We start from the raw sequence: 21,581 nt of genomic DNA, 5'->3' as shown, positions 1-21,581 counted from the left end.
TTTTTAGTTTTTTTTGACACTCAGGGTATCCAAGGCAGGAATTTGAGAATTCCCAGGGATTTTGAATTCTCGGTTTTCTCATTTGGTTTTGGGGTCAAAAAAGGGGAATTTGGGGCGCTTTTACCCCAATTGCTCCAGAATAATAAAATCCCCCAAAATCCCAAATTTCCCCAAATTCCACCCAAATTTTTGGGCGTTTTCTCCAATTCCGGGGTTAATTAGAGAATGGAGGGGTTAATTAAGAAATGGGGGGGTTAATTAAGAAATGGGGGGGGGGGTTAATTGGGGTGGGCGTGGCTTCTCCGCCTTCCCAAAATGAGGAAAATCCCCCCAAAAATCCCAAATTTCCTCAAATTCCACCCAAATTTTTGGGGGTTTTCTCCAACTCCAGGGTTAATTAAGGCCCGGGGGGGTTAATTAACAGCGGGGGGGTTAATTAGGGATGATCCCGGGCCCTTGATTGCTGCTGACAGCCCGGGATAATTTTGTCCCCATAATCGGGATTAGGGGGAGGGGCGGGGCCGGGGGGAGGGGGAGGGGCGGGGGGGGGGAGGGGAGGGAAATTCCTCAAAGGGGCCGAAAATTGGGGAAAATTTTAATTAAAAAATTGGAGGGGGTTGAGTAAAAAAAATTCAAATTTTGAGTATTCAAAATAGAAGGGGTTGGATTTTAAAAATCTGATTTTTTGTATTAAAAACAGGAAGGTTTTCATTTAAAAAATCAGATTTTTTTAATATAAAAATAGATTTAGATTTAAAAATCCAATTTTTGTATTAAAAAATAGAGGGATTTTGATATAAATATCAAGGGGTTTATATTAAAAAATAGAGGGATTTGGATTTTAAAAATCCAATTTTAATATTATAAAAATAGAGGGAATTTTTATTTAAACAATCTAATTTTTAATATTAAAAATAAGGGAATTGTGATATAAATATCACATTTTTAATATTAAAAAAGGAGTGATTTTTATATAATCACAATTTCCCCAAATTTGGGGCGCTGGAATTTGGGATGGGGGGGAGAAATCGGGGATTTTGGGGGGGGGGGTGTGGAATAAAATTGGGTTTTAAAATCCAAATCCCCTCTATTTTTATATAAAAAATTGGATATTTTAAAATCAAAATCTCCTCTATTATTCGTTTTAAAAATGTGATATTTATATTAAAATCCCTCTATTTTTTAATATAAAAAAGTCGGATTTTTAAATCAAAACCCCCTCTATATTTAATGTAAAAAATCGGATTTTTTAAAATCAAAATCCCCTCTCTTTTTAATATAAAAAATCGGATTTTTAAATCAAAATCTCCTCTAGTTTTATTTTTAAAATGTGATGTTTATATAAAATGCCTCTATTTTTAATATAAAAAATCAGATTTTTAAATCAAAATTCTCCTATTTTTGATAGAAAAAATCGGATATTTAAAATCCAAATCCCCTCTATTTTTAATATAACAAATCAGATTTTTAAAAAAACCAAAAATCTCCTCTATTTTTAATAGAAAAAATCGATTTTTTTAAAATTTAAAATTCTCCTATTTTTAATATAAAACCTCCTGATTTTTAAAATTCAAATTCTCCCATTTTTTATATTCAAAATCGGATTATTTAATAGAAATTTTTTAACAAAAACCCTCTGAAGGATTTCAGGATTTTTTTTGGGGGGGGAGGGGTCGTTCCCCTCCCCCCAGCCCCTCCCCCCCCGTTTGGCCCCGCCCCCCCCCGCGCTGTCCCCAAATGTCCCCTCGGGCCCAGACGCGGCAGCTGGGCCGGATTAGTGCCACCTGCGCCCCTCCCCCACCCCAAAAACGGCCCCCAATCCCGGGCCTGGGGTCCCCAAAATCCAATGTCCCCAAATCACCAAAGTCCCCAAATCCCGGTGTCCCAGTGTCCCCAATCCCGGTGTCCCCAAATCCCAAAGTCCTCAAAATCCCAGTGTCCCCAAATCCCAATCCCGGTGTCCCCAAATCCCAAATCTTGGTGTCCTCAAAATCCCAATGTCCCCAGATCTTGGTGTCCCCAAATCCCAATGTCCCCAATCCCGGTGTCCCCAGCTCCCAATGTCCCCAGATCCTGATGTCCCCAAATCCCAATGTCCCCAAATCCCAGTGTCCCCAGTGTCCCCAGATCCCAATGTCCCCAGATCTTGGTGTCCCCAAATCCCAAATCTTGGTGTCCCCAATATCCCAATGTCCCCAGTCCTGGTGTCCCCAACTCCCAATGTCCCCAAATCTCAATCCCGGTGTCCCCAAATCCCAGCGTCCCCAAGTTCCAATGTCCCCAAATCTTGGTGTCCCCCAGTCCTGGTGTCCCCAGCCCCAGTTCCGTTGTCCCCCAATCCCGGTGTCCCCCAATCCCGGTGTCCCCAATGTCCCCAAATCCCAGTCCTGGTGCCCCCAGTCCCGATGTCCCCCTTGTGTCCCCTCCGATCCCGGTGTCCCCCCCATGTCCCCCCCATGTCCCCTTTGTGTCCCCCCCACCCCGTGTGCCACTGGGCCACCAATGTCACCTCTGTCCCCCCCCGTGTCACCCCCAATGTCCCCTTTCTGTCCCCCCAATGTCCCCTTTGTGTCCCCCCCAATGTCCCCTTTGTGTCACCCCTTTGTGCCCTCCATGTTCCCCCCAATGTCCCCAATATCCCCCCCAATGTCCCCTCTCTGTCCCCTCTCTGTCCCCCCAATGTCCCCCCGGTGTCCCCACCTTGTCCCCTTTCTGTCCCCCCAATGTCCCCCTCAGTGTCCCCCCCACTGTCCCCTCTCTGTCCCCTCTCTGTCCCCCCAATATCCCCCCGGTGTCCCCACCTTGTCCCCTTTCTGTCCCCCCAATGTCCCCTTTGTGTCCCCCCCACTGTCCCCTCTCTGTGCCCCCCTTTTGTCCCCCCCTGTCCCCAGTGTCCCCCCCCCGTGTGCCACCCCGGATTAGCCACCGGGCCACCAATGTCACCTCTGTCCCCTGGGGATTAGGGGGTGACATCACCGGGGGCTACTTAAGGCTCCCCCCGCCGCGGGGGTGCCTCCCCTGCCACCGTCGGTGCCACCGCCAGCGTCACCGTTGGCACTGTCACCGCGCCACCACCGTGGCACCATCGCTGCCGCCGGGCCACCTGCAGCCTTGTCACCGTGTCACCTGCGCAGGTACGGCCCTGGGGACACCCAGGGGGCCTTGGGGACAGGGGCACGGGGACACCATGGGGATGGGGACATGGGGATGGGGACACCATGGGGATGGGGACAGGGGGACGGGGCCACCATGGGGATGGGGACATGGGGATTGGGGACACCAGGGCCTTGGGGACAGGGGCACGGGGACACCATGGGGATGGGGACAGAGGGACGGGGCCACCATGGGGCTGGGGACATGGGGACGGGGCCACCATGGGGATGGGGACATTGTGGGGCCACCATGGGGATGGGGACATGGGGATGGGGACACCGGGGCCTTGGGGACAGGGGACAGGGCCACCATGGGGATGGGGACAGGGGTGACGGGGACACCATGGGGATGGGGACAGGGGGATTGGGGACACCAGGGCCTTGGGGACAGGGGACAGGGCCACCATGGGGATGGGGACGGGGGACAGGGACACCATGGGGATGGGGACATGGGGATGGGGCCACCAGGGCCTTGGGGACAGAGGGACGGGGCCACCATGGGGCTGGGGACATGGGGATGGGGACACCATGGGGATGGGGACAGGAGGACAGAGCCACCATGGGGCTGGGGGCAGAGGGACAGGGCCACCATGGGGCTGGGGGACAGAGGGACAGGGCCACCATGGGGCTGGGGACAGGAGGACAGAGCCACCATGGGGCTGGGGGACATTGTGGGGCCACCATGGGGCTGGGGACATGGGGATGGGGACACCAGGGCCATGGGAACAGGGGGACGGGGCCACCATGGGGACATTGGGGGGGACATCGAGGGGCTTGGGGACATCACAGGGCTGGGGACAGGGGGACAGGGCCACCAGGGCCTTGGGGACATGGGGACGGGGCCTTGGGGACAGGGCCACCAGGGCCACCAGGGGATCGGGGACATGGGGACGGGGCCACCATGGGGACATTGGGGGGACATTGAGGACACTGGGGGGACACCTGTGGGGCTTGGGGACATCAGGAGGACACTGGGGGGGCCGAGGGGGTCGGTGCCAGCCCCGGGTGCCATCGGTGTCCCCTCATTGTCCCCTGATTGTCCCCAGGTGTCCCCGCCATGATGTCGTACCTGAAGCAGCCGCACTTTGGGGGCGTCCCCGGGCTGGGCCTGGAGCTGCTGCCCCCCCCCGTGGGGTACCCGGGTACCCCAAAATATGGGGGGGGTCTTGAGGGGGGTGGGAGGGGGAGGGTCCCGGGGGGGTCCCCAAATCCCGGGGGTCTCTCCCCACTCTCAGGGGTCTCTCCCCCCATTCCCCAAATCCTGGGGGTCTCTCCCTCATCCTCAATTCCCCATTCCCCAAATCCCGGGGGTCCCCTCCCATCCCAGGGGTCTCTCCCCATTCCTGAGGGTCCCTCCCCATTTTCCGGGGTCTCTCCCCCCATTCCCCACCCTCGGGGGTCTCTCCCCATTCCCAGGGGTCTCTCCCCATTCCCAGGACTCTCTCCCCATTCCCGGGGGTCCCTCCCCACTCCCGGGGGTCCCTCCCTCACTCCCCATTCCCGGGGGTCCCTCCCCATTCCCAGGGGTCCCTCCCCACTCCCGGGAGTCCCTCCCCATTCCCAGGGGTCCCTCCCCATTCCCAGGGGTCCCTCCCCACTCCCGGGGGTCCCTCCCTCACTCCCCATTCCCAGGGGTCTCTCCCCATTCCCAGGGGTCCCTCCCTCACTCCCCACCCCGGGGGTCTCTCCCCATTCCCAGGGGTCTCTCCCCATTCCCGGGGGTCCCTCCCCATTCCCGGGGGTCCCTCCCTCACTCCCCACCCCGGGGGTCTCTGTGCCCCCCAGGCACCCCCCGCAAGCAGCGCCGGGAGCGCACGACGTTCACGCGGGCACAGCTGGACGTGCTGGAGGCGCTGTTCGCCAAGACGCGGTACCCGGACATCTTCATGCGTGAGGAGGTGGCGCTCAAAATCAACTTACCTGAGTCACGGGTGCAGGTGAGACACACCTGGGACACACCTGGGGACACCTGGGACAGGTATGGGACACGTGGGACATGGGACAGGTGTGGGACAGACACAGGGACAGGGACAGGTGAGATGCAGTACCCGGACATCTTCATGCGCGAGGAGGTGGCGCTCAAAATCAACTTACCTGAGTCACGGGTGCAGGTGAGACACACCTGGGACAGGTGTGGGACAGGTGTGGGACAGGTGTGGGACATGGGACAGGTGTGACAAAGGGACAGGGACAGGGACAGGGACAGGGACAGGGACAGGTGAGACGCAGTACCCGGACATCTTCATGCGCGAGGAGGTGGCGCTCAAAATCAACCTGCCCGAGTCACGGGTGCAGGTGAGACACACCTGGGACAGGTGTGGGACATGGGACAGGTGTGACAAAGGGACAGGGACAGGGACAGGGACAGGGACAGGTGAGACGCGGTACCCGGACATCTTCATGCGTGAGGAGGTGGCGCTCAAAATCAACTTACCTGAGTCACGGGTGCAGGTGAGACACAGCTGGGACAGGTGTGGGACAGGTGTGGGACAGGTGTGGGACAGGTGTGGGACATGGGACAGGTGTGGGACAGGTGTGGGACATGGGACAGGTGTGGGACAGGTGTGGGACATGGGACAGGTGTGGGACGGACACAGGGACAGGGACAGGTGAGACCCGGTACCCGGACATCTTCATGTATGAGGAGGTGGCGCTCAAAATCAACCTGCCCGAGTCACGGGTGAGACACACCTGGGACAGGTATGGGACACACTTGGGACACACCTGGGACACACCTGGGACACACCCGGGACAGCTGGGACACACCTGGGACACACCCGGGACACACCTGGGACACATGGACAGGGACAGGTGTGACAGGTGTGACATGGGACAAGTGTGGCACACCTGAGGGGCTCTGGGACACAGGGACAGGTGTGACACAGGTGTGACATGGGACACCTGGGACACCTGCAGGGCCAGGTGTGGGACACATGGACAGGGACAGGTGTGACAGGTGTGACATGGGCCAGGTGTGACACAGGAGGGGACACAGCGACGGGGGGGCGGGGCAAGAGGAGCAGGTGAGTCCCAGGTGGGCACAGGTGGGACAGGAGGGGCACCTCAATGTCACCGTGTGTCCCTTTGTCCCCCCCTGTGCCTCAGTTTCCCTTTGTCCCCCCGTGTCCCTCCGTGCCTCAGTTTCCCCCCGTGCCTCAGTTTCCTTTCTGCCCCCCATGTTCCCCCGTGTCCCCCTGTGCCTCAGTTTCCCCCATGTGTCTCCATACCTCAGTTTCCTCCCGTGCCCCTCCATGCCTCAGTTTCCCTTTTCCCCTCCATGTCCCCCCGTGTCCCCCCGTGTCCCCCACCGTGTCCCCCCGTGCCTCAGTTTCCCCCCGTGCCTCAGTTTCCCTTTCCGCCCCCCGTGTCCCCCACCGTGTCCCCCCGTGCCTCAGTTTCCCCGTGCCTCAGTTTCCCTTTCTGCCCCCCTGTCCCCCCCGTGCCTCAGTTTCCCCCCGTGCCTCAGTTTCCCTTTGTCCCCCCCGTGTCCCCCCGTACCTCAGTTTCCCCCCGTGCCTCAGTTTCCCTTTCTGCCCCCCGTGTCCCCCCCCGTGCCTCAGTTTCCCCCCGTGCCTCAGTTTCCCTTTGTCCCCCCCGTGTCCCCCCGTGCCTCAGTTTCCCCCCGTGCCTCAGTTTCCCTTTCCGCCCCCGTGTCCCCCCCGTGCCTCAGTTTCCCCCCGTGCCTCAGTTTCCCTTTGTCTCCCCCGTGTCCCCCCATGCCTCAGTTTCCCCCCGTGCCTCAGTTTCCCTTTGTCCCCCCCGTGTCCCCCCGTGCCTCAGTTTCCCCCCGTGTCCCCCCCTGTCCCCCCGTGTCCCCCCGTGCCTCAGTTTCCCCCCGTGCCTCAGTTTCCCCGTGCCTCAGTTTCCCCGTGCCTCAGTTTCCCTTTTTGCCCCTTGTGCCCCCCCGTGTCCCCCCGTGCCTCAGTTTCCCCCCGTGCCTCAGTTTCCCTTTGTCCCCCCCATGTCCCCCCGTTTCCCCCCGTGCCTCAGTTTCCCCCGTGCCTCAGTTTCCCTTTGTCCCCCCCGTGTCCCCCCATGTTCCCCCCGTGTCCCCCCGTGCCTCAGTTTCCCCCCGTGCCTCAGTTTCTCCCCATGTCCCCCCGTGTCCCCCCGTGTCACCCCCTGCCCCCCGTGCCTCAGTTTCCCCCCGTGCCTCAGTTTCCCTTTCCGCCCCCGTTCCCCAGGTGTGGTTCAAGAACCGCCGCGCCAAGTGCCGCCAGCAGCAGCAGCAGCAGCAGCAGCAGCAGCAGCAAACCCAGGGCGGCTCGGGCCCCCCCAAACCTCGCCCACCCCCCAAAAAGAAACCCTCCCCCCCCCAGGACCCCCCCGCCCCTCCCCCGTTCGCCCCCCAGACCCCGCCCCCGCCCCCGCCCCCCCCCGTGTCCATCTGGAGCCCCGCCCTGTCCCCGCCCCCCCCGCTCTGCGACCCCTCCTCCTGCGGGGTGGGGTCCCCGCCCCCCCCTTTCCGCCCCTTCCCCCCCTCGGGGGGCTTCGCCCAGGGGGGGTTCCCCGCCTACTTCGGGGTGGGGGCGGGGCTCGACCCCTACCTGTCCCCCCTGGCCCCGCCCCCTCCCCAGCTCGGGGGGGGGCTCAGCCCTTTGGGACCCCCCCCCCCCAAATTTGGCCGCGTCCCCCGCGGGTTTCGGGGCGGGGGCGGCCCCGGGGCTGGGATTTGGGGCGGGGGCGGCCCCGGGGCTGGGATTTGGGGCGGGGGGCGAGTGCCTGGAGCTGAAGGAGGCGGCGGGGGGCGCCTGGAAGGTGAATCTGGGGCTGGGGGAGTGCCTGGAGCTGAAGGAGCCGAGCGGGTGGAAATTCCAGGTGTTGTAGGGGGGGGGGCGGCGCATTCTGGGGGGAAATCCCGGGAATCGGAGAGCCCGGAGCGCTAATTAATGATGGACCGGAGCGTTAATTAATGATAGACCGGGATCGTTAATGATGGATCCGGGATCGTTCATTAATGATGGACGGGGATTCTGGGGGGAAATGGCGGGAATCGGAGAGCCCGGAGCGCTAATTAATGATGGATCGGGAGCGCTAATTAATGATGGATCGGAGCGTCAATTAATTATGGACCGGGATCGTTCATTAATGATGGACCGGGAGCGTTCATTAATTCCGGGGATTCTGGGGGGAAATCCCGGGAATCGGAGAGCCCGGAGCGTTAATTAATGATGGATCGGGATCGCTAATTAATGATGGACCGGAGCGTCAATTAATTATGGACCGGGATCCTTAATGATGGACCGGGATCGTTCATTAATTCCGGGGATTCTGGGGGGAAATGCCGGGAATCGGAGAGCCCGGAGCGTTAATTAATGATGGATCCGGGAGCGTTAATTAATTATCGACCGGGAGCGTTAATTAATGATGGACCGGGATCGTTAATTAATGATGGACGGGGATTCTGGGGGGAAATGCTGGGAATCGGAGAGCCCGGAGCGTTAATTAATGATGGACCGGAGCGTTAATTAATGATGGATCGGAGCGTCAATTAATTATGGACCGGGATCGTTCATTAATTCCGGGGATTCTGGGGGGAAATGCCGGGAATCGGAGAGCCCGGAGCGCTCATTAATGATGGATCAGAGCGTTAATTAATGATGGATCGGGATCGTTCATTAATGATGGATCCAGGATCGTTCATTAATGATGGACGGGGATCGTTCATTAATGATGGATCGGGATCGTTCATTAATGATGGATCAGAGCGTTAATTAGTTATGGTCCGGGATCGTTCATTAATGATGGACCGGGATCCTTAATTAATTCCGGCGATTTTGGGGGGAAATGGCGGGAATCGGAGAGCCTGGAGCGCTAATTAATGATGGATCGGAGCGTTAATTAATGATGGACCGGGATCGTTCATTAATTATGGACCGGGATCGTTCATTAATTCCGGATCAGGATCGTTAATTAATTCCGGGGATTTTGGGGGAAATCCCGGGAATTTCGGAGCCCGCAGCGGCGCACGGACAATGACGCTGATCGTCGTTAATTAATTCTGGATCGCGATCGTTAATTAATTCTGGACACGGATCGTTCGTCAGTTCTGGATCACGGGGCTTTAATTAATTGCCGGGATCGCGGAGCGTTCATTAATTCTGGATCCAGGAGCGTTAATTAATGCCGGGGATTTTGGGGGCAAATCCCGAGAATTACGGAGCCGGAGCGGCGCACGGACAATGACGCTGATCGTTAATTAATTACGGATCGTGATCGTTCATTAATGCTGGATCGAGGAGCGTTAATTAATGCCGGCGATTTTGGGGGGAAATCCCGAGAATCGGAGAGCGCAGAGCGTTAATTAACGATGGATTTCGGATCTTTAATTAATTGCCGGGATCGCGGACAATTACCGGGACACGAATCATCGTCAATTAATTACGGATCACAGATCGTTCATTAATTCCCGGATCGTTCATTAATTCCGGGACCACGGACAATTCCCGCCTGGAAATTCCTCCTGGAGAACCCGAAATTCACGGAAAACCCAAAATTCCCGGAAAATGGACAAAATTCACGGAAAACCGAAAATTCCCGAGGCGCCGAGGATCCCAGAAATTTTAGGGGGAATCACCGAATTTTTGGGTGATCCCAGAATTTTTGGGTGATCCCCAAATTTTTTAAGGAATCCCCGAATTTTTAAGGAATCCCCGGATTTTTTGGGATCCTCAGATTTTTTAGGGAATCCCCGGATTTTTTGGGGAATTCCCGAATTTTTGGGGCATCCCCGAATTTTTAAGGAATCCCCGAATTTTTTGGAGAATCCCGGAATTTTCTGGGAATCCCGGGATTTTTGGGTGATTCCCGGATTTTTAAAGGAATCCCCGAATTTTTGGGATCCTCAGATTTTTTTTTAGGGAATCCCCGAATTTTTTTAGGAATTCCCGGATTTTTGAGGAATTCCCGAATTTTTGGGGAATCCCCGGCCCCTCCCCCCATGGATCTCCCCCTTCCCTCCCGGAAGGAAAAAACCTGGAAAAGAGAAAATTCCAATTAAAAAAACCAAAAAAGTGCAAAAATGAGATGGCCTCGTTAATTAACGCTAATGAGGGGAACTGGGGGGGGCCTCGTTAATTAACGCTAATGAGGGGAACGGGGGTGGGGCCTCGTTAATTAATGCTAATGAGGGGAACTGGGGGGGGGCCTCGTTAATTAACGCTAATGAGGGGAACGGGGGGGGGGCTCGTTAATTAACGCTAATGAGGGGAACGGGGGGGGGGGCTCGTTAATTAACGCTAATGAGGGGAACGGGGGGGGGGCCTCGTTAATTAACGCTAATGAGGGGAACTGGGGGGGCGTGGCCGTGGCCATGAGGGGAATGGGCGTGGCCACAACGAGGGGGCGTGGCCAAGAGAATCCTTTATTTTTCCGTGGATTTGGGGTTTTTTGGGTGTTCCTGACATTCCCGGAGGTCTCAGATTCCAGGGATCCAGCCCAAAATTCCTGGGATCGATTCCCAAAAATTCTTCGGATCCATCCCCAAAATTCCAGAGATTCTGCCCCAAAAATTCCAGGGATTTATCCCAAAAAATTCCAGGGATCTTTCCCCAAAATTCTGAGGCTCCTCCTCTCCGAAATGCCGTTTATTGAGGGCGATTTTGGGGGGAGATCAGGGAATTCCAGGGGTTTTTCTTTTTAGGGAATTCCAGGGATTTTTAGGGAATTCCAGGTTTTTTTTAGAGAATTCTCTTTTTTTTTTTTTAGGGATTTCTGGGAATTTTTTTTAGGGAATCCCGAGGGGTTTTTTTTAGGGAACTTCTGGGAATTCCAGAAATTTCTGGAAAGGCTCCCTGGGAGTCTCCAGGTGGGATCTGGGGGCAGATTTTGGGGCACATCTGGGGAATCCTGAGACTTTTAGGGAATTCCAGGACATTTTTGTGGAATTCCCGAATATTTTTTGGGGGGGGAATTCCCAAATATTTTCCCCAAATTCCCGGGGTTTTTTGGGTTATTTCTGGAACTGCTGCAGCGGGCAGCGCTCCCTGGGGGTTTCCAGCTGAGTTTTGGGGCAGATTTTGGGGCAGATTTGCGAAATTTCCTGGTTTGTTTTTTTTTGTTTTTTTTTTCCCAAAATTCCCGGTTTTTTCCCAAAATTCCGGTTTTTTCCCCAAAATTCCGGGTTTTTTCGGTTATTTCTGGAACTGCTGCAGCGGGCAGTGCTCCCCGGGGATTTCCAGCTGAGTTTTGGGGGCAGAATTGCGAAATCTCGGCATTTTTTCCCAGAATTCTTGGGTTTTTTGATTTTTTTTCCCAAAATCCCCGGTTTTTCCCCCAAATCCCCGTTTTCCCGGTTATTTCTGGAAGTGCTGGAGCGGGTAGTGCTCCCCGTAGGTCTCCAGCTGAGTTTTGGGGGCAGAATTGCGAAATTTCCTGGGGGTTTTTTGGGTTTTTTTTTTTGTTTTTTTTCCCCCAAATCCCCGTTTTTTCCCCCAAATCCCCCTTTTCCCGGTTATTTCTGGAACTGCTGGAGCGGGTAGTGCTCCCCGTAGGTCTCCAGGTGAGTTTTGGGGGGCAGATTTTGGGGCAGAATTGCGGAATCTCAGCATTTTCCCAAAATTCCCGGTTTTTTTTCCCAAAATTCCGGTTTTTTCCCCAAAATTCCGGGTTTTTTCGGTTATTTCTGGAACTGCTGCAGCGGGCAGTGCTCCCCGTAGGTCTCCAGGTGAGTTTTGGGGGCAGAATTGCGAAATTTCCTGGGGTTTTTTTGGTTTTTTTTTTGTTTTTTTCCCCAAAATCCCCGGGTTTTTTTCCCCAAAATCCCCGTTTTTTCCCCCAAATCCCCGTTTTCCCGGTTATTTCTGGAACTGCTGGAGCGGGTAGTGCTCCCCGTAGGTCTCCAGGTGCCGCTGCAGCTCCTGGCGCTGCCGCCGCAGCCTCGGGGGCATTTCCAGGTAAACGTCGGAGAAAAGGAGGCGCGGGGGCGGCTTCGGCTCCCGCTCCGCCTGCTCGAACGCCTCCAGCACCTGCGGCACCGACCGCGGCTTTCAAACCCGAAAATTCCCGATTTTCCAGCAAAAAACCCCGATTTTCCAGCAAAAAACCCCGATTTCCAGCAAAAAACCCCGGTTTCCAGCAAAAAACCCGAATTTCCAGCCCAAATTCCCCGATTTTCCAGCAAAAAAAAACCCATTTTCCAGCCCAAATTCCGGATTTTCTAGCCCAATTCCCGATTTTCCAGCCAAAATCCCCGATTTTCCAGAAAAAAAACCCCATTTTCCAGCCCAAATTCCCCCGATTTCCCAGCAAAACCTCCCCATTTTCCAGCCCAAATTCCCGAATATTTCCAACCCAAATTTCCCCGATTTTCCAGCCAAATTCCGGATTTTCCAGCCAAAATCCCTGATTTTCCAGCAAAACCTCCCGATTTTCCAGCCAAAATTCCCGAATTTCCAGCCCAAATTCCCGATTTTCCAGCAAAAATCCCGATTTTCCAGAAAAAACTCCCGATTTTCCAGCCCAAGTCCCCGAGCACAAATCCCCGATTTTCCAGCCCAAAAACCCCGATTCTCCAGCAAAACCTCCCAATTTTCAGCCAAAATTCCCGATTTTCCAGCAAAAACCCCTGATTTTCCAGCCCAAATTCCCCATTTTCCAGCAAAAAAAACCAATTTCCAGAAAAAAACCCCGATTTTCCAGCAAAACCCCCCGATTTTCCAGCCCAAATTCCCGAATATTTCCAGCCCAAATTCCGGATTTTCCAGCAAAAATCCCGATTTTCCAGCAAAAAACCCCGATTTTCCAGCCCAAGTCCCCGAGCCCAAATCCCCGATTTTCCAGCCCAAATTCGCGCGGGTTTTTTTCGCCCAAATCGTGGATTTTCCCCAGCCCCAACTCCAGGTTTTCTCACCCCAAAAATCCCGAGTATTTCCCACCCAAAAGCCCCCAAATCCCGAATATTTCCAACCCAAAAATCCCCGAGATTCCGATTATTTCCCACCCCAAATCCCGATTTTTTTCCCACCCAAAAACCACCAAAATCCTGAATATTTCCAACCCCCAAAAATGCCCAAAATCCCCATTTTTTTCCCACCAGAAATCCCCAATTTTTTCCCACCATAAAAACCCCAAAATCCTATTTCCCACTCCAAAAACCCCCAAAATTCTTATTTTTTCCCAAAATCCCGATTTTTTCCCCAAAAATCCCGATTTTTTTCCCACCCCAAAATCCTGATTTTTTACCAACCGAAAAAAACCCAAAATTCAGATTTTTTTCCCAAAAATCCCGATTTTTTCCCCATCAAAACCCTTTTTTTTCCGAAAATTCCAATTTTTCCCCATTTTTTTCCCAAAATCCCGATTTTTCGGACCATTTTTCTGGAACTCTTCCTCCACTCCCACTCCTGCTCATCCCACCAGCCCCGGTGCCCCAGGTACTCACCCCAAACCCCCCAAAAAATCCCATTTTTTCCCCATTTTTTCCCCAAAATCCCAATTTTTTCCCTATTTTTCCCAAAATCTCAATTTTTCACACCATTTTGCGTGAGCTCTTCCTCCACTCCCACTCCTGCTCATCCCACCAGCCCCAGGTACTCACCCCAAACCCCCCAAAAAACCACATTTTTTTCCCATTTTTTTCCCATTTTTCCCATTTTTTTCCCAAAAATCCCAATTTTTTCCCCATTTTTTCCCAAAATCCCGATTTTTCACACCATTTTGCGTGAGCTCTTCCTCCAGTCTCGCTCCTGCTGCTCGTCCCACCAGCCCCGGTGGCCCAGGTAGTGGCGCAGGCGGGAGATGGGGTGGTCCTGCTTGTCCCAGTAATTCACCTCGTCCACCGAGCGGTACGCGGAGCTGTCATCGCTCGTGCTGTGGTGGCCGATTCTGGGGGAAAAAACCGCGATTTTGGGAAAAAAATCCGGGAAAAATCCGTGGGGAAATGGGGAAAAAACGCTGAGATTTGGGGGAAAAACGGGGGAAAAAATGGGGAAAAATTAATGGGAAATACAGGGGGAAATCTCAGTGGTATGGGGAGTTGTTGTCGCTCATGCTGTGGTGCCCGATTCTGGGGGAAAAAACCGCGATTTTGGGAAAAAAATCAGGGAAAAAATCCATGGGGAAATGGGGGAAAAACGCTGAGATTTGGGGGAAAAAATTAATGGGAAATACAGGGGGAAATCTCAGTGGTATGGGGAGTTGTTGTTGCTCATGCTGTGGTGCCCGATTCTGGGGGAAAAAACGGCGATTTTGGGAAAAAAATCTGGGGGAAAAATCTGTGGGGAAATGGGGAAAAAGCTCTGAGATTTGGGGGAAAAAACGAGGAAAAATTAATGGGAAATACAGGGGAAAATCTCAGTCACATGGGGAGTTGTTGCTTGTGCTGTGGTGCCCAATTCTGGGGGGAAAAACGGCGATTTTGGGAAAAAAATCTGGGGAAAAATCCGTGGGGAAATGGGGGAAAAGATCCAGGAAAAATTCCATGGGAAACGGGGGGAAAAATGGGAAAAATCCGTGGGGAATGGGGAAAATCCGAGCGGTACGCGGAGCTGTCGTCACTCGTGCTGTGGTGGCCGATTCTGGGGGAAAAAACGGCGATTTTGGGAAAAAAAAGAATTTTTGGGGAAAAAAATCAGATTTTTTTGGAAAAAAGTGGATTTTTTTTTGAGAAAAAATCAGATTTTTTGGGGAGAAAAAGCAGAATTTTTTGGGGGAAAAAAAGCTGATTTTTTGGGGGGAAATTTTGATTTTTTTTTTTGGAAGGGGAATAACAAATTTTTCCAGGAAAAAAGTGGAACATTTTGGGAAAAAAAAAAAAAAGGATTTTTTTGAGGAAAAAAATCAGGGTTTTTTTGGATAAAATTCGGATTTCTTTTGGATAAAAAATCGGATTTCTTTTGGATAAAAAATCGGATTTCTTTTGGATAAAAAATCGAATTTTTTGGATTAAAAAAGCTGAGTTTCTGGGGGAAAAAAATCGGATTTTTTTGGGGAAAAAATCGGATTTCTTCTGGGGAAAAAATCGGATTTCTTTTGGATTAAAAAATCGGATTTTTTTGGATAAAAAAATCTGATTTTTTGGGGAAAAAAAATCGGATTTTTTTGGGGAAAAAATCGCATTTCTTTTGGATAAAAAATCGAATTTCTTTTGGATTAAAAAATCGGATTTTTTTGGATAAAAAAGCTGATTTTTTGGGGGGAAAAAATCGGATTTTTTGGGGGAAAAAAATCAGATTTCTTTTCGACTAAAAAATCGGATTTCTTTTGGATTAAAAAATCGGATTTTTTTGGATAAAAAATCGAATTTTTTGATAAAAAAGCTGAGTTTCTGGGGGAAAAAAATCGGATTTTTTTGGGGAAAAAAATCGAATTTTTTGGATAAAAAAAGCTGATTTTTTGGGGAAAAAAATCGTATTTTTTCGGGGAAAAAAAGCTGTGGTTTTTTTTTTTTTTGCAAAGAAGGGGTTTTTTTGGGTAAATCTCTGTTTCCCCACCTGTAGGTCATGGCCTCGATGAGGAAGGGCTGGTTCTCGGCCACCGCGCGCCGCCGGGCCTCGCGCGTGGCGTTGTAGACGGCGAAAACGTCGTTGCCGTCGACGCGGATGGAGAGCAGCCCATAGCCGGGACCCCGAGCGGCTGGCGGGGGAAAAACGGGTCAGGGTTTGGGGGAAAAAACTCCAGATTTGGGGGGGTTTGTGTCCGCAGTGAGACAGGGGGGAAAACGCTGGGGTTTGGGGGGGAAAAACTGAAAAAAAAACCCTGGGATTTGGGGTTTCCCTCCTTGCTGAGGGCCCCGGGAGCTGGAAGCCTGAAATCCCAAAATTGGTGCCCCAAAATCCCAAAATTGGTGTCACAAATTCCAAAACTGGTGTCCCAAAATCCCAGGGATTGCTTTCCCAAAATCCCCAAACTTGGTGTCCCAAAATCCTGGGGAGCTGGAACCCCAAAATCCCAGGGATTGGTGTCCCAAAATCCCAAAATTGGTGTCACAAATTCCAAAACTGGTGTCCCAAAATCCCAGGGACTGCTTTCCCAAAATCCCCAAACTTGGTGTCCCAAAATCCTGGGGAGCTGGAACCCCAAAATCCCAGGGATTTGTATCCCAAAATCCCAAAATCTGTGTCACAAAATCCTGGGGAGCTGGAACCCCAAAATCCCAGGGATTTGTATCCCAAAATCCCAAAATCGGTGTCCCGAAATCCTGGGGTGCTGGAACCCCAAAATCCTGGAGATTCGTGTCCCAATATCCCCAAATTGGTGTCCCAAAATTCGGGGCATTTGTGTCTCAAAATCCCAAAATTGGTGTCACAAAATCCTGGGGAGCTGGAACCCCAAAATCGTGGAGATTCGTGTCCCAAAATCCCCAAATTGTTGTCCCAAAATCCCAAAACTGGTGTCCCAAAATCCCAGGGATTTGTGTCCCAAAATCCCCAAATTGTTGTCCCAAAATCCCAAAACTGGTGCAACAAAATCCTGGGGATTGGTGTCCTAAATTCCCAGGAATCTCCTGCCCAAAATTCTCAGATATTTCCCCCCAAAATCCCAGGGGTTTTTTTTTCCCAAATTCCCAGGAATCTCCTGTCCCAAAAACCCCTCAATACACCCCCAAAACCCCTCAAAAACACCCTCAATCTCCTCAGAATGCCCCAAATTTCGGGATTTTTGGGTTTCCTACCAATCCCATCACCGCGGTGCTGCTCGGAGGTGGGCGTGGAGATGGCGCAGCCGTTGTTGCGGCAGAAGAAGACGATGGGACCAACCAAAACCCCTCAAAACACCCCAAAACACCCCAAAACCATAATAACACCCCAAAACAGCCCAGAATGCCCCAAATTTCAGGGTTTTTGGGTTTCCTACCAATCCCATCACCGCGGTACTGCTCGGAAGTTGGTGTGGAGATGGCGCAGCCGTTGTTGTGGCAGAAGAAGACGATGGGGCCAACCAAAACCCCTCAAAACGCCCCAAAACGCCCCGAAATGCCCCAAAACCACAAAAACACCCAAAATCGCCCCAAAACGCCCCAAATTTCGGGATTTTTGGGTTTCCCACCGATCCCATCGCCGCGGTGCTGCTCGGAGGTGGGCGTGGAGATGGCGTAGCCGTTGTTGCGGCAGAAGAAGACGATGGGACCAACCAAAACCCCTCAAAACGTCCCAAAACGCCCCAAAATGCCCCAAAACACCCAAAACCACCCCAAATCTCCCCAGAATGCCCCGAATTTCGGGATTTTTGGGTTTCCTACCAATCCCATCACCGCGGTACTGCTCGGAGGTGGGCGTGGAGATGGCGCAGCCGTTGTTGCGGCAGAAGAAGACGATGGGGCCAACCAAAACCCCCCAAAACACCCCAAAACGCCCCGAAATACCCCAAAACCACAAAATCACCCCAAAACGCCCCAAATTTCGGGATTTTTGGGTTCCCCACCGATTCCATCACCGCGGTACTGCTCGGAGGTGGGCGTGGAGATGGCGCAGCCGTTGTTGCGGCAGAAGAAGACGATGGGGCCAACCAAAACCCCTCAAAACGCCCCAAAACGCCCCGAAATACCCCAAAACAACCAAAACACCCCAAAATGCCCCAAAACGCCCCAAATTTTTGGGTTTCCCACCGATCCCATCGCCGCGGTACTGCTCGGAGGTGGGCGTGGAGATGGCGTAGCCGTTGTTGCGGCAGAAGAAGACGATGGGACACTCGAGGGTGGCGGCGAAGTTGAAGCCGGCGTGGGCGTCGCCCTCGCTGGCCGCGCCCTCCCCGAAGTAGCAAACCACGGCCCGGCTGGCGTCGGCGCGCTTGATGGCGTAGGCCGCGCCCACGGCTGGGGGAAAAACACGGGATTTTGGGAAAAAACATGGTGAGAAGGGTTTGGGGTGGGAGGATTTGGGGGAAAAATGAGAAGATTTTAGGTTGGGTTGGATGGGAGGATTTGGGGGAAATGGGGGGATTTGGGGGAAAAAATTTTAGGTTGGGAGGGATGGGAGGATTTGGGGAAAAAAGGGGGATTTCGGGAAAAATTAGAAAATTTTAGGGTGGGTTGGATGGGAGGATTTGGGGGAAAAAATTTTAGGTTGGGAGGGATGGGAGGAATTGGGGAAAAAAGGGGGATTTTGGGGGAAAAAATGAGAAAATTTTAGGTTGGGTTGGATGGGAGGATTTGGGGGAAAAATGAGAAGATGTTAGGGTGGGAGGAATGGGGGGATTTGGGGGAAAAAATGAGAAAATTTTAGGTTGGGAGGGATGGGAGGAATTGGGGGAAAAAGGGGGATTTGGGGGAAAAAATGAGAAAATTTCAGGTTGGGAGAGATGGGAGGATCTGGGGGAAAAATGAGAAGATTTTAGGTTGGGGAAAAAAGGCCAGGAATTGGGGGAAAAAAGGGGAAATTTGGTGAAAAAAAGGGTGGGGAAACGGGGAAAATTTTGAGGGGAAAATGGGGGAAAAAAAGGAGAGGAATTTTGGAGGAAAAAAGGTTAAGTTTGGGGGAAAAAGGGGGAGGAATTTGAGTAAAAAAGCAAAAATTCTGGGAGGGGAAAAAAGGGGTGGGGAAAGAGCGGAAGATTTGGGTTAAAAAGGGCGAGTTTGAGGTCAGGCGCGTCACCTTGCGGGATCTGCGTGGCCAGCGGGGACGAGATGGTGACAAAATGGCGCTCGGGGCAGCCGTAGTGCACGGGCATCTGGCGGCCCTTGCCGGGGTCGCGCGCGTTGCCGTAGCACTGGGCCATGAACAGCTCCAGGGGGTACCCGCGGTACAGCAGCACACCTGGGGCACAGGTACAGCCTCACCTGAGACACACCTGAGACACCTGTGACACACCTGAGTCACACATGTCACACCTGGGTAACGCCTGTGTCACACCTGTGTCACCTGTTCTAACCCTGACCAGCTCCAGGGGGTACCCGCGGTACAGCAGCACACCTGGGGCACAGGTACAGCCTCACCTGAGACACACCTGAGACACACCTGGGTAACACCTGTGTCACCCGAGTCACACCTGTGTCACACCTGTGTCACCTGTTCTAACCCTGACCAGCTCCAGGGGGTACCCGCGGTAAAGCAGCACACCTGGGGCACAGGTACAGCCTCACCTGAGACACACCTGAGACACACCTGTGTCACACCTGGGTAACGCCTGTGTCACACCTGTGTCACCTGTTCTAACCCTGAACAGCTCCAGGGGGTACCCGCGGTACAGCAGCACACCTGGGGACGCAGGTACAGCCTCACCTGAGTCACCTGTGACACACCTGTGACACACCTGTGTCACACCTGTGTCACACCTGGGTAACGCCTGTGTCACCTGTTCTAACCCTGACCAGCTCTAGGGGGTACCCCCGGTACAGCAGCACACCTGGGGACGCAGGTACAGCCTCACCTGGCACACCTGGGCCTCACCTGCCTCGCGGTACTGCCCGAACACCAGGTCGGCATCGTCCAGGGCGGCGGCGCTGCCCACGTGCGTCCCCTCCTCGCCGTAGTTGGTCATGTAGAACGAGATCCGGCCCTGCGCAGGTGGGACACAGGTGAGCTCCGCCCCCCAGGTGAGCTCCGCCCCCCCAGATAAGCTCCGCCCCCCCAGGTGAGGCTCACCTGTCGCTGGGACTCGTACAGGATCCTGTCCATGGTGTTGAGCAGCGTCATCGTCTTGTAGAGCTTCAGCACCTTCTCCTTGGGCAGCTGCGGGACAGGTGCGACAGGTGAGGGACACCTGGGCAGGTGGGACATCTGTCCCATGCGTCACCTGTCCCAGGTGTGTCACCTGTCCCAGGTGTTTTACCTGTCCCAGCTGTGTGTGTCACCTGTCCCAGGTGTATCTCAGCTGTGTTACCTGTCCCAGGTGTATCTCAGGTGTGTGTCACCTGTCCCAGGTGTGTCACCTGTCCCAGGTGTGTCACTCGTCCCAGGTGTTTTACCTGTCCCAGGTGTATCTCAGGTGTGTCACCTGTCCACGTGTGTTACCTGTGGATCCTCAGACTCTCGGATCACCTGTCCCTGTCTGTCCATCACCCGGTACACCGGGATCCCGGCTGTGTCACCTGTCCCAGGTGTGTGTTACCTGTCCAGGTGTATCTCAGGTGTGTCACCCATCCCAGCTGTGTCACCTGTCCCAGGTGTGTGCTACCTGTCCCAGCTGTGTGTCACCTGTCCCGGGTGTGTTACCTGAGGATCCTCAGACTCTCAGATCACCTGTCGCTGCCTGTCCATCACCCGGTACACCGGGATCCAGGTGTGTGTTACCTGCCCCAGGTGTGTGTCACCTGTCCCAGGTGTGTGTTACCTGTCCCAGGTGTGTGTCACCTGTCCCAGGTGTGTGTTACTTGTCCCAGGTGTATCTCAGGTGTGTCACCTGTCCCAGGTGTGTCACCTGTCTCACCTGGGGGTCCTCGCTGTCCCGGATCACCTGTCCCTGCCTGTCCATCACCCGGTACACCGGGATCCCGGCCAGCACCTGGGGCTGGATGAACTCGAGGCGTTCGGCGAACTCGGCCGAGGCTCCGGGGAACTGCGGCCGCTCCTCGGGGGAGCCCTGGGGACAATGGGGACAATGGGGACAATGGGGACACTGGGGTGGCACTGGGGACACGAGGGGACAACGGGGACAATGGGGACACTGGGGTGGCACTGGGGACACAAGGGGACACTGGGGACAATGGGGACACTGGGGTGGCACTGGGGACACGAGGGGACAATGGGGACACTGGGGTGGCACTGGGGACACGAGGGGACAGCAAGGGTGGCATCAGGGACACAGGGACATGGGGACACCGGGAACTGCGGCCGCTCCTGAGGGGAACCCTGGGGACAATGGGGACACTGGGGTGGCACTGGGGACACGGGGACAGCAGGGGTGGCACCGGGGACACGGGAACATGGGGACAGCAGGGACACCAGGACTGGGACATGGGGACAACGGGGACAGCACAGGTGGCACTGGGGACGCTGGGACACTGGGGTGGCATCAGGGACAACAGGGACATGGGGACTCCTGGGTGCCCTGCCTGTCTCCCCTCTCTGTCCCCCCAATGTCCCCAAGTGTCCCCTCTGTGTCCCCTCCCTGTCCCCCCAATGTCCCCCCCAATGTCCCCCCCAATGTCCCCTCTCTGTCCCCCCTGTCCCCACTCACGGTCCCCAGGAGCCGCCTCGGGACGAGCCCCAGGAGCCGCCGCCGCCACCGCAGCGCCCGCAGCGCCGCCATCTTCCCTGGGGGCGTGGCCTAGCGCCGTGCCGAGCGCTGATTGGCTGCTCGGGGGGCGGTGGAGCGGCCCCAGGGATCTGATTGGCTGCGCGGCCTGAGGGTGAGCCACGCCCCTGGCGGCCTTATAAGGGAATGGTATGGCCACGCCCACTGAGCGGTTTGGGGCGTTGCTGTGGTTGGCTCCGCCCACTAAATCACCATATAACGGGATTTATTTTGCCACGCCCCCTAAATGGCCATATAAGGGAATTTGTTTAGCCACGCCTAAAATGACCGTATAAGGGTGGGCGCTGCATTGGCCAC

The 21,581-nt window shown here is 54.1% G+C and overlaps 2 protein-coding genes and 1 long non-coding RNA gene across 7 annotated transcripts; 2 read left to right on the top strand and 1 right to left on the bottom strand.

Moving 5' to 3' along the window:
- Positions 1-2,825: 2,825 nt before the first annotated feature.
- On the top strand, positions 2,826-8,842 carry CRX (cone-rod homeobox). The gene is made up of 5 exons (XM_077193078.1): positions 2,826-3,134; positions 4,199-4,294; positions 4,938-5,050; positions 5,409-5,447; positions 7,337-8,842. The coding sequence occupies exons 2-5, from the start codon at positions 4,210-4,212 to the stop codon at positions 8,036-8,038; spliced, it is 939 nt and encodes a 312-aa protein (XP_077049193.1). The 5' UTR covers positions 2,826-3,134; positions 4,199-4,209; the 3' UTR covers positions 8,039-8,842.
- Positions 8,843-9,195: 353 nt separating this feature from the next.
- Positions 9,196-21,361, bottom strand: BCKDHA (branched chain keto acid dehydrogenase E1 subunit alpha). 5 transcript variants are annotated; one of them, XR_013185946.1, is made up of 13 exons: positions 21,207-21,361; positions 20,457-20,609; positions 19,673-19,759; positions 19,478-19,586; positions 18,683-18,844; positions 17,698-17,904; positions 15,584-15,725; positions 13,805-13,976; positions 11,988-12,118; positions 11,442-11,486; positions 10,416-11,240; positions 10,222-10,260; positions 9,196-10,183 (listed from the first exon to the last, which is right to left on the bottom strand). XR_013185946.1 is itself a non-coding variant. In XM_077193033.1 (9 exons), exons 1-9 carry the CDS (start codon positions 21,276-21,278, stop codon positions 11,948-11,950), a joined length of 1,275 nt encoding a protein of 424 aa, XP_077049148.1. In that variant the 5' UTR covers positions 21,279-21,361; the 3' UTR covers positions 11,717-11,947. The 5 variants fall into 5 exon arrangements, 2 of the variants coding, with proteins under 2 accessions (XP_077049148.1, XP_077049149.1); XR_013185945.1 differs by lacking the exon at positions 10,222-10,260 and having other exon boundaries at positions 9,196-10,210; positions 10,405-11,240; XR_013185944.1 differs by having other exon boundaries at positions 9,196-10,260.
- Positions 11,573-12,076, top strand: LOC143696528 (uncharacterized). Its single transcript, XR_013185949.1, has 2 exons — positions 11,573-11,652; positions 11,818-12,076. It is a non-coding gene; the product is annotated as an uncharacterized LOC143696528 (long non-coding RNA).
- Positions 21,362-21,581: the final 220 nt, after the last annotated feature.

Source organism: Agelaius phoeniceus, chromosome 36, assembly GCF_051311805.1.
Source record: "Agelaius phoeniceus isolate bAgePho1 chromosome 36, bAgePho1.hap1, whole genome shotgun sequence".
Classification (NCBI taxonomy): Eukaryota; Metazoa; Chordata; class Aves; order Passeriformes; family Icteridae; genus Agelaius; species Agelaius phoeniceus.
The sequence above is the reverse complement of the archived record's forward strand: the minus strand, read 5'-3'. Positions and strand labels throughout refer to the sequence as shown.

Coding starts and splice junctions, on each gene's coding strand:
- CRX (XM_077193078.1), top strand. CDS start 4,210: ATGATGTCGTACCTGAAGCAGCCGCACTTTGGGGGCGTCCCCGGGCTG. Junction 4,295..4,937: donor CCCCCCCGTGGGGTACCCGG/GTACCCCAAAAT, acceptor TGTGCCCCCCAG/GCACCCCCCGCAAGCAGCGC. Junction 5,448..7,336: donor TGCCCGAGTCACGGGTGCAG/GTGAGACACACC, acceptor CCCGTTCCCCAG/GTGTGGTTCAAGAACCGCCG.
- BCKDHA (XM_077193033.1), bottom strand. CDS start 21,278: ATGGCGGCGCTGCGGGCGCTGCGGTGGCGGCGGCGGCTCCTGGGGCTC. Junction 17,905..18,682: donor GGCCACGCAGATCCCGCAAG/GTGACGCGCCTG, acceptor TTTTTCCCCCAG/CCGTGGGCGCGGCCTACGCC. Junction 15,726..17,697: donor GTACCGCGGCGATGGGATCG/GTGGGAAACCCA, acceptor TTCCCCCGCCAG/CCGCTCGGGGTCCCGGCTAT.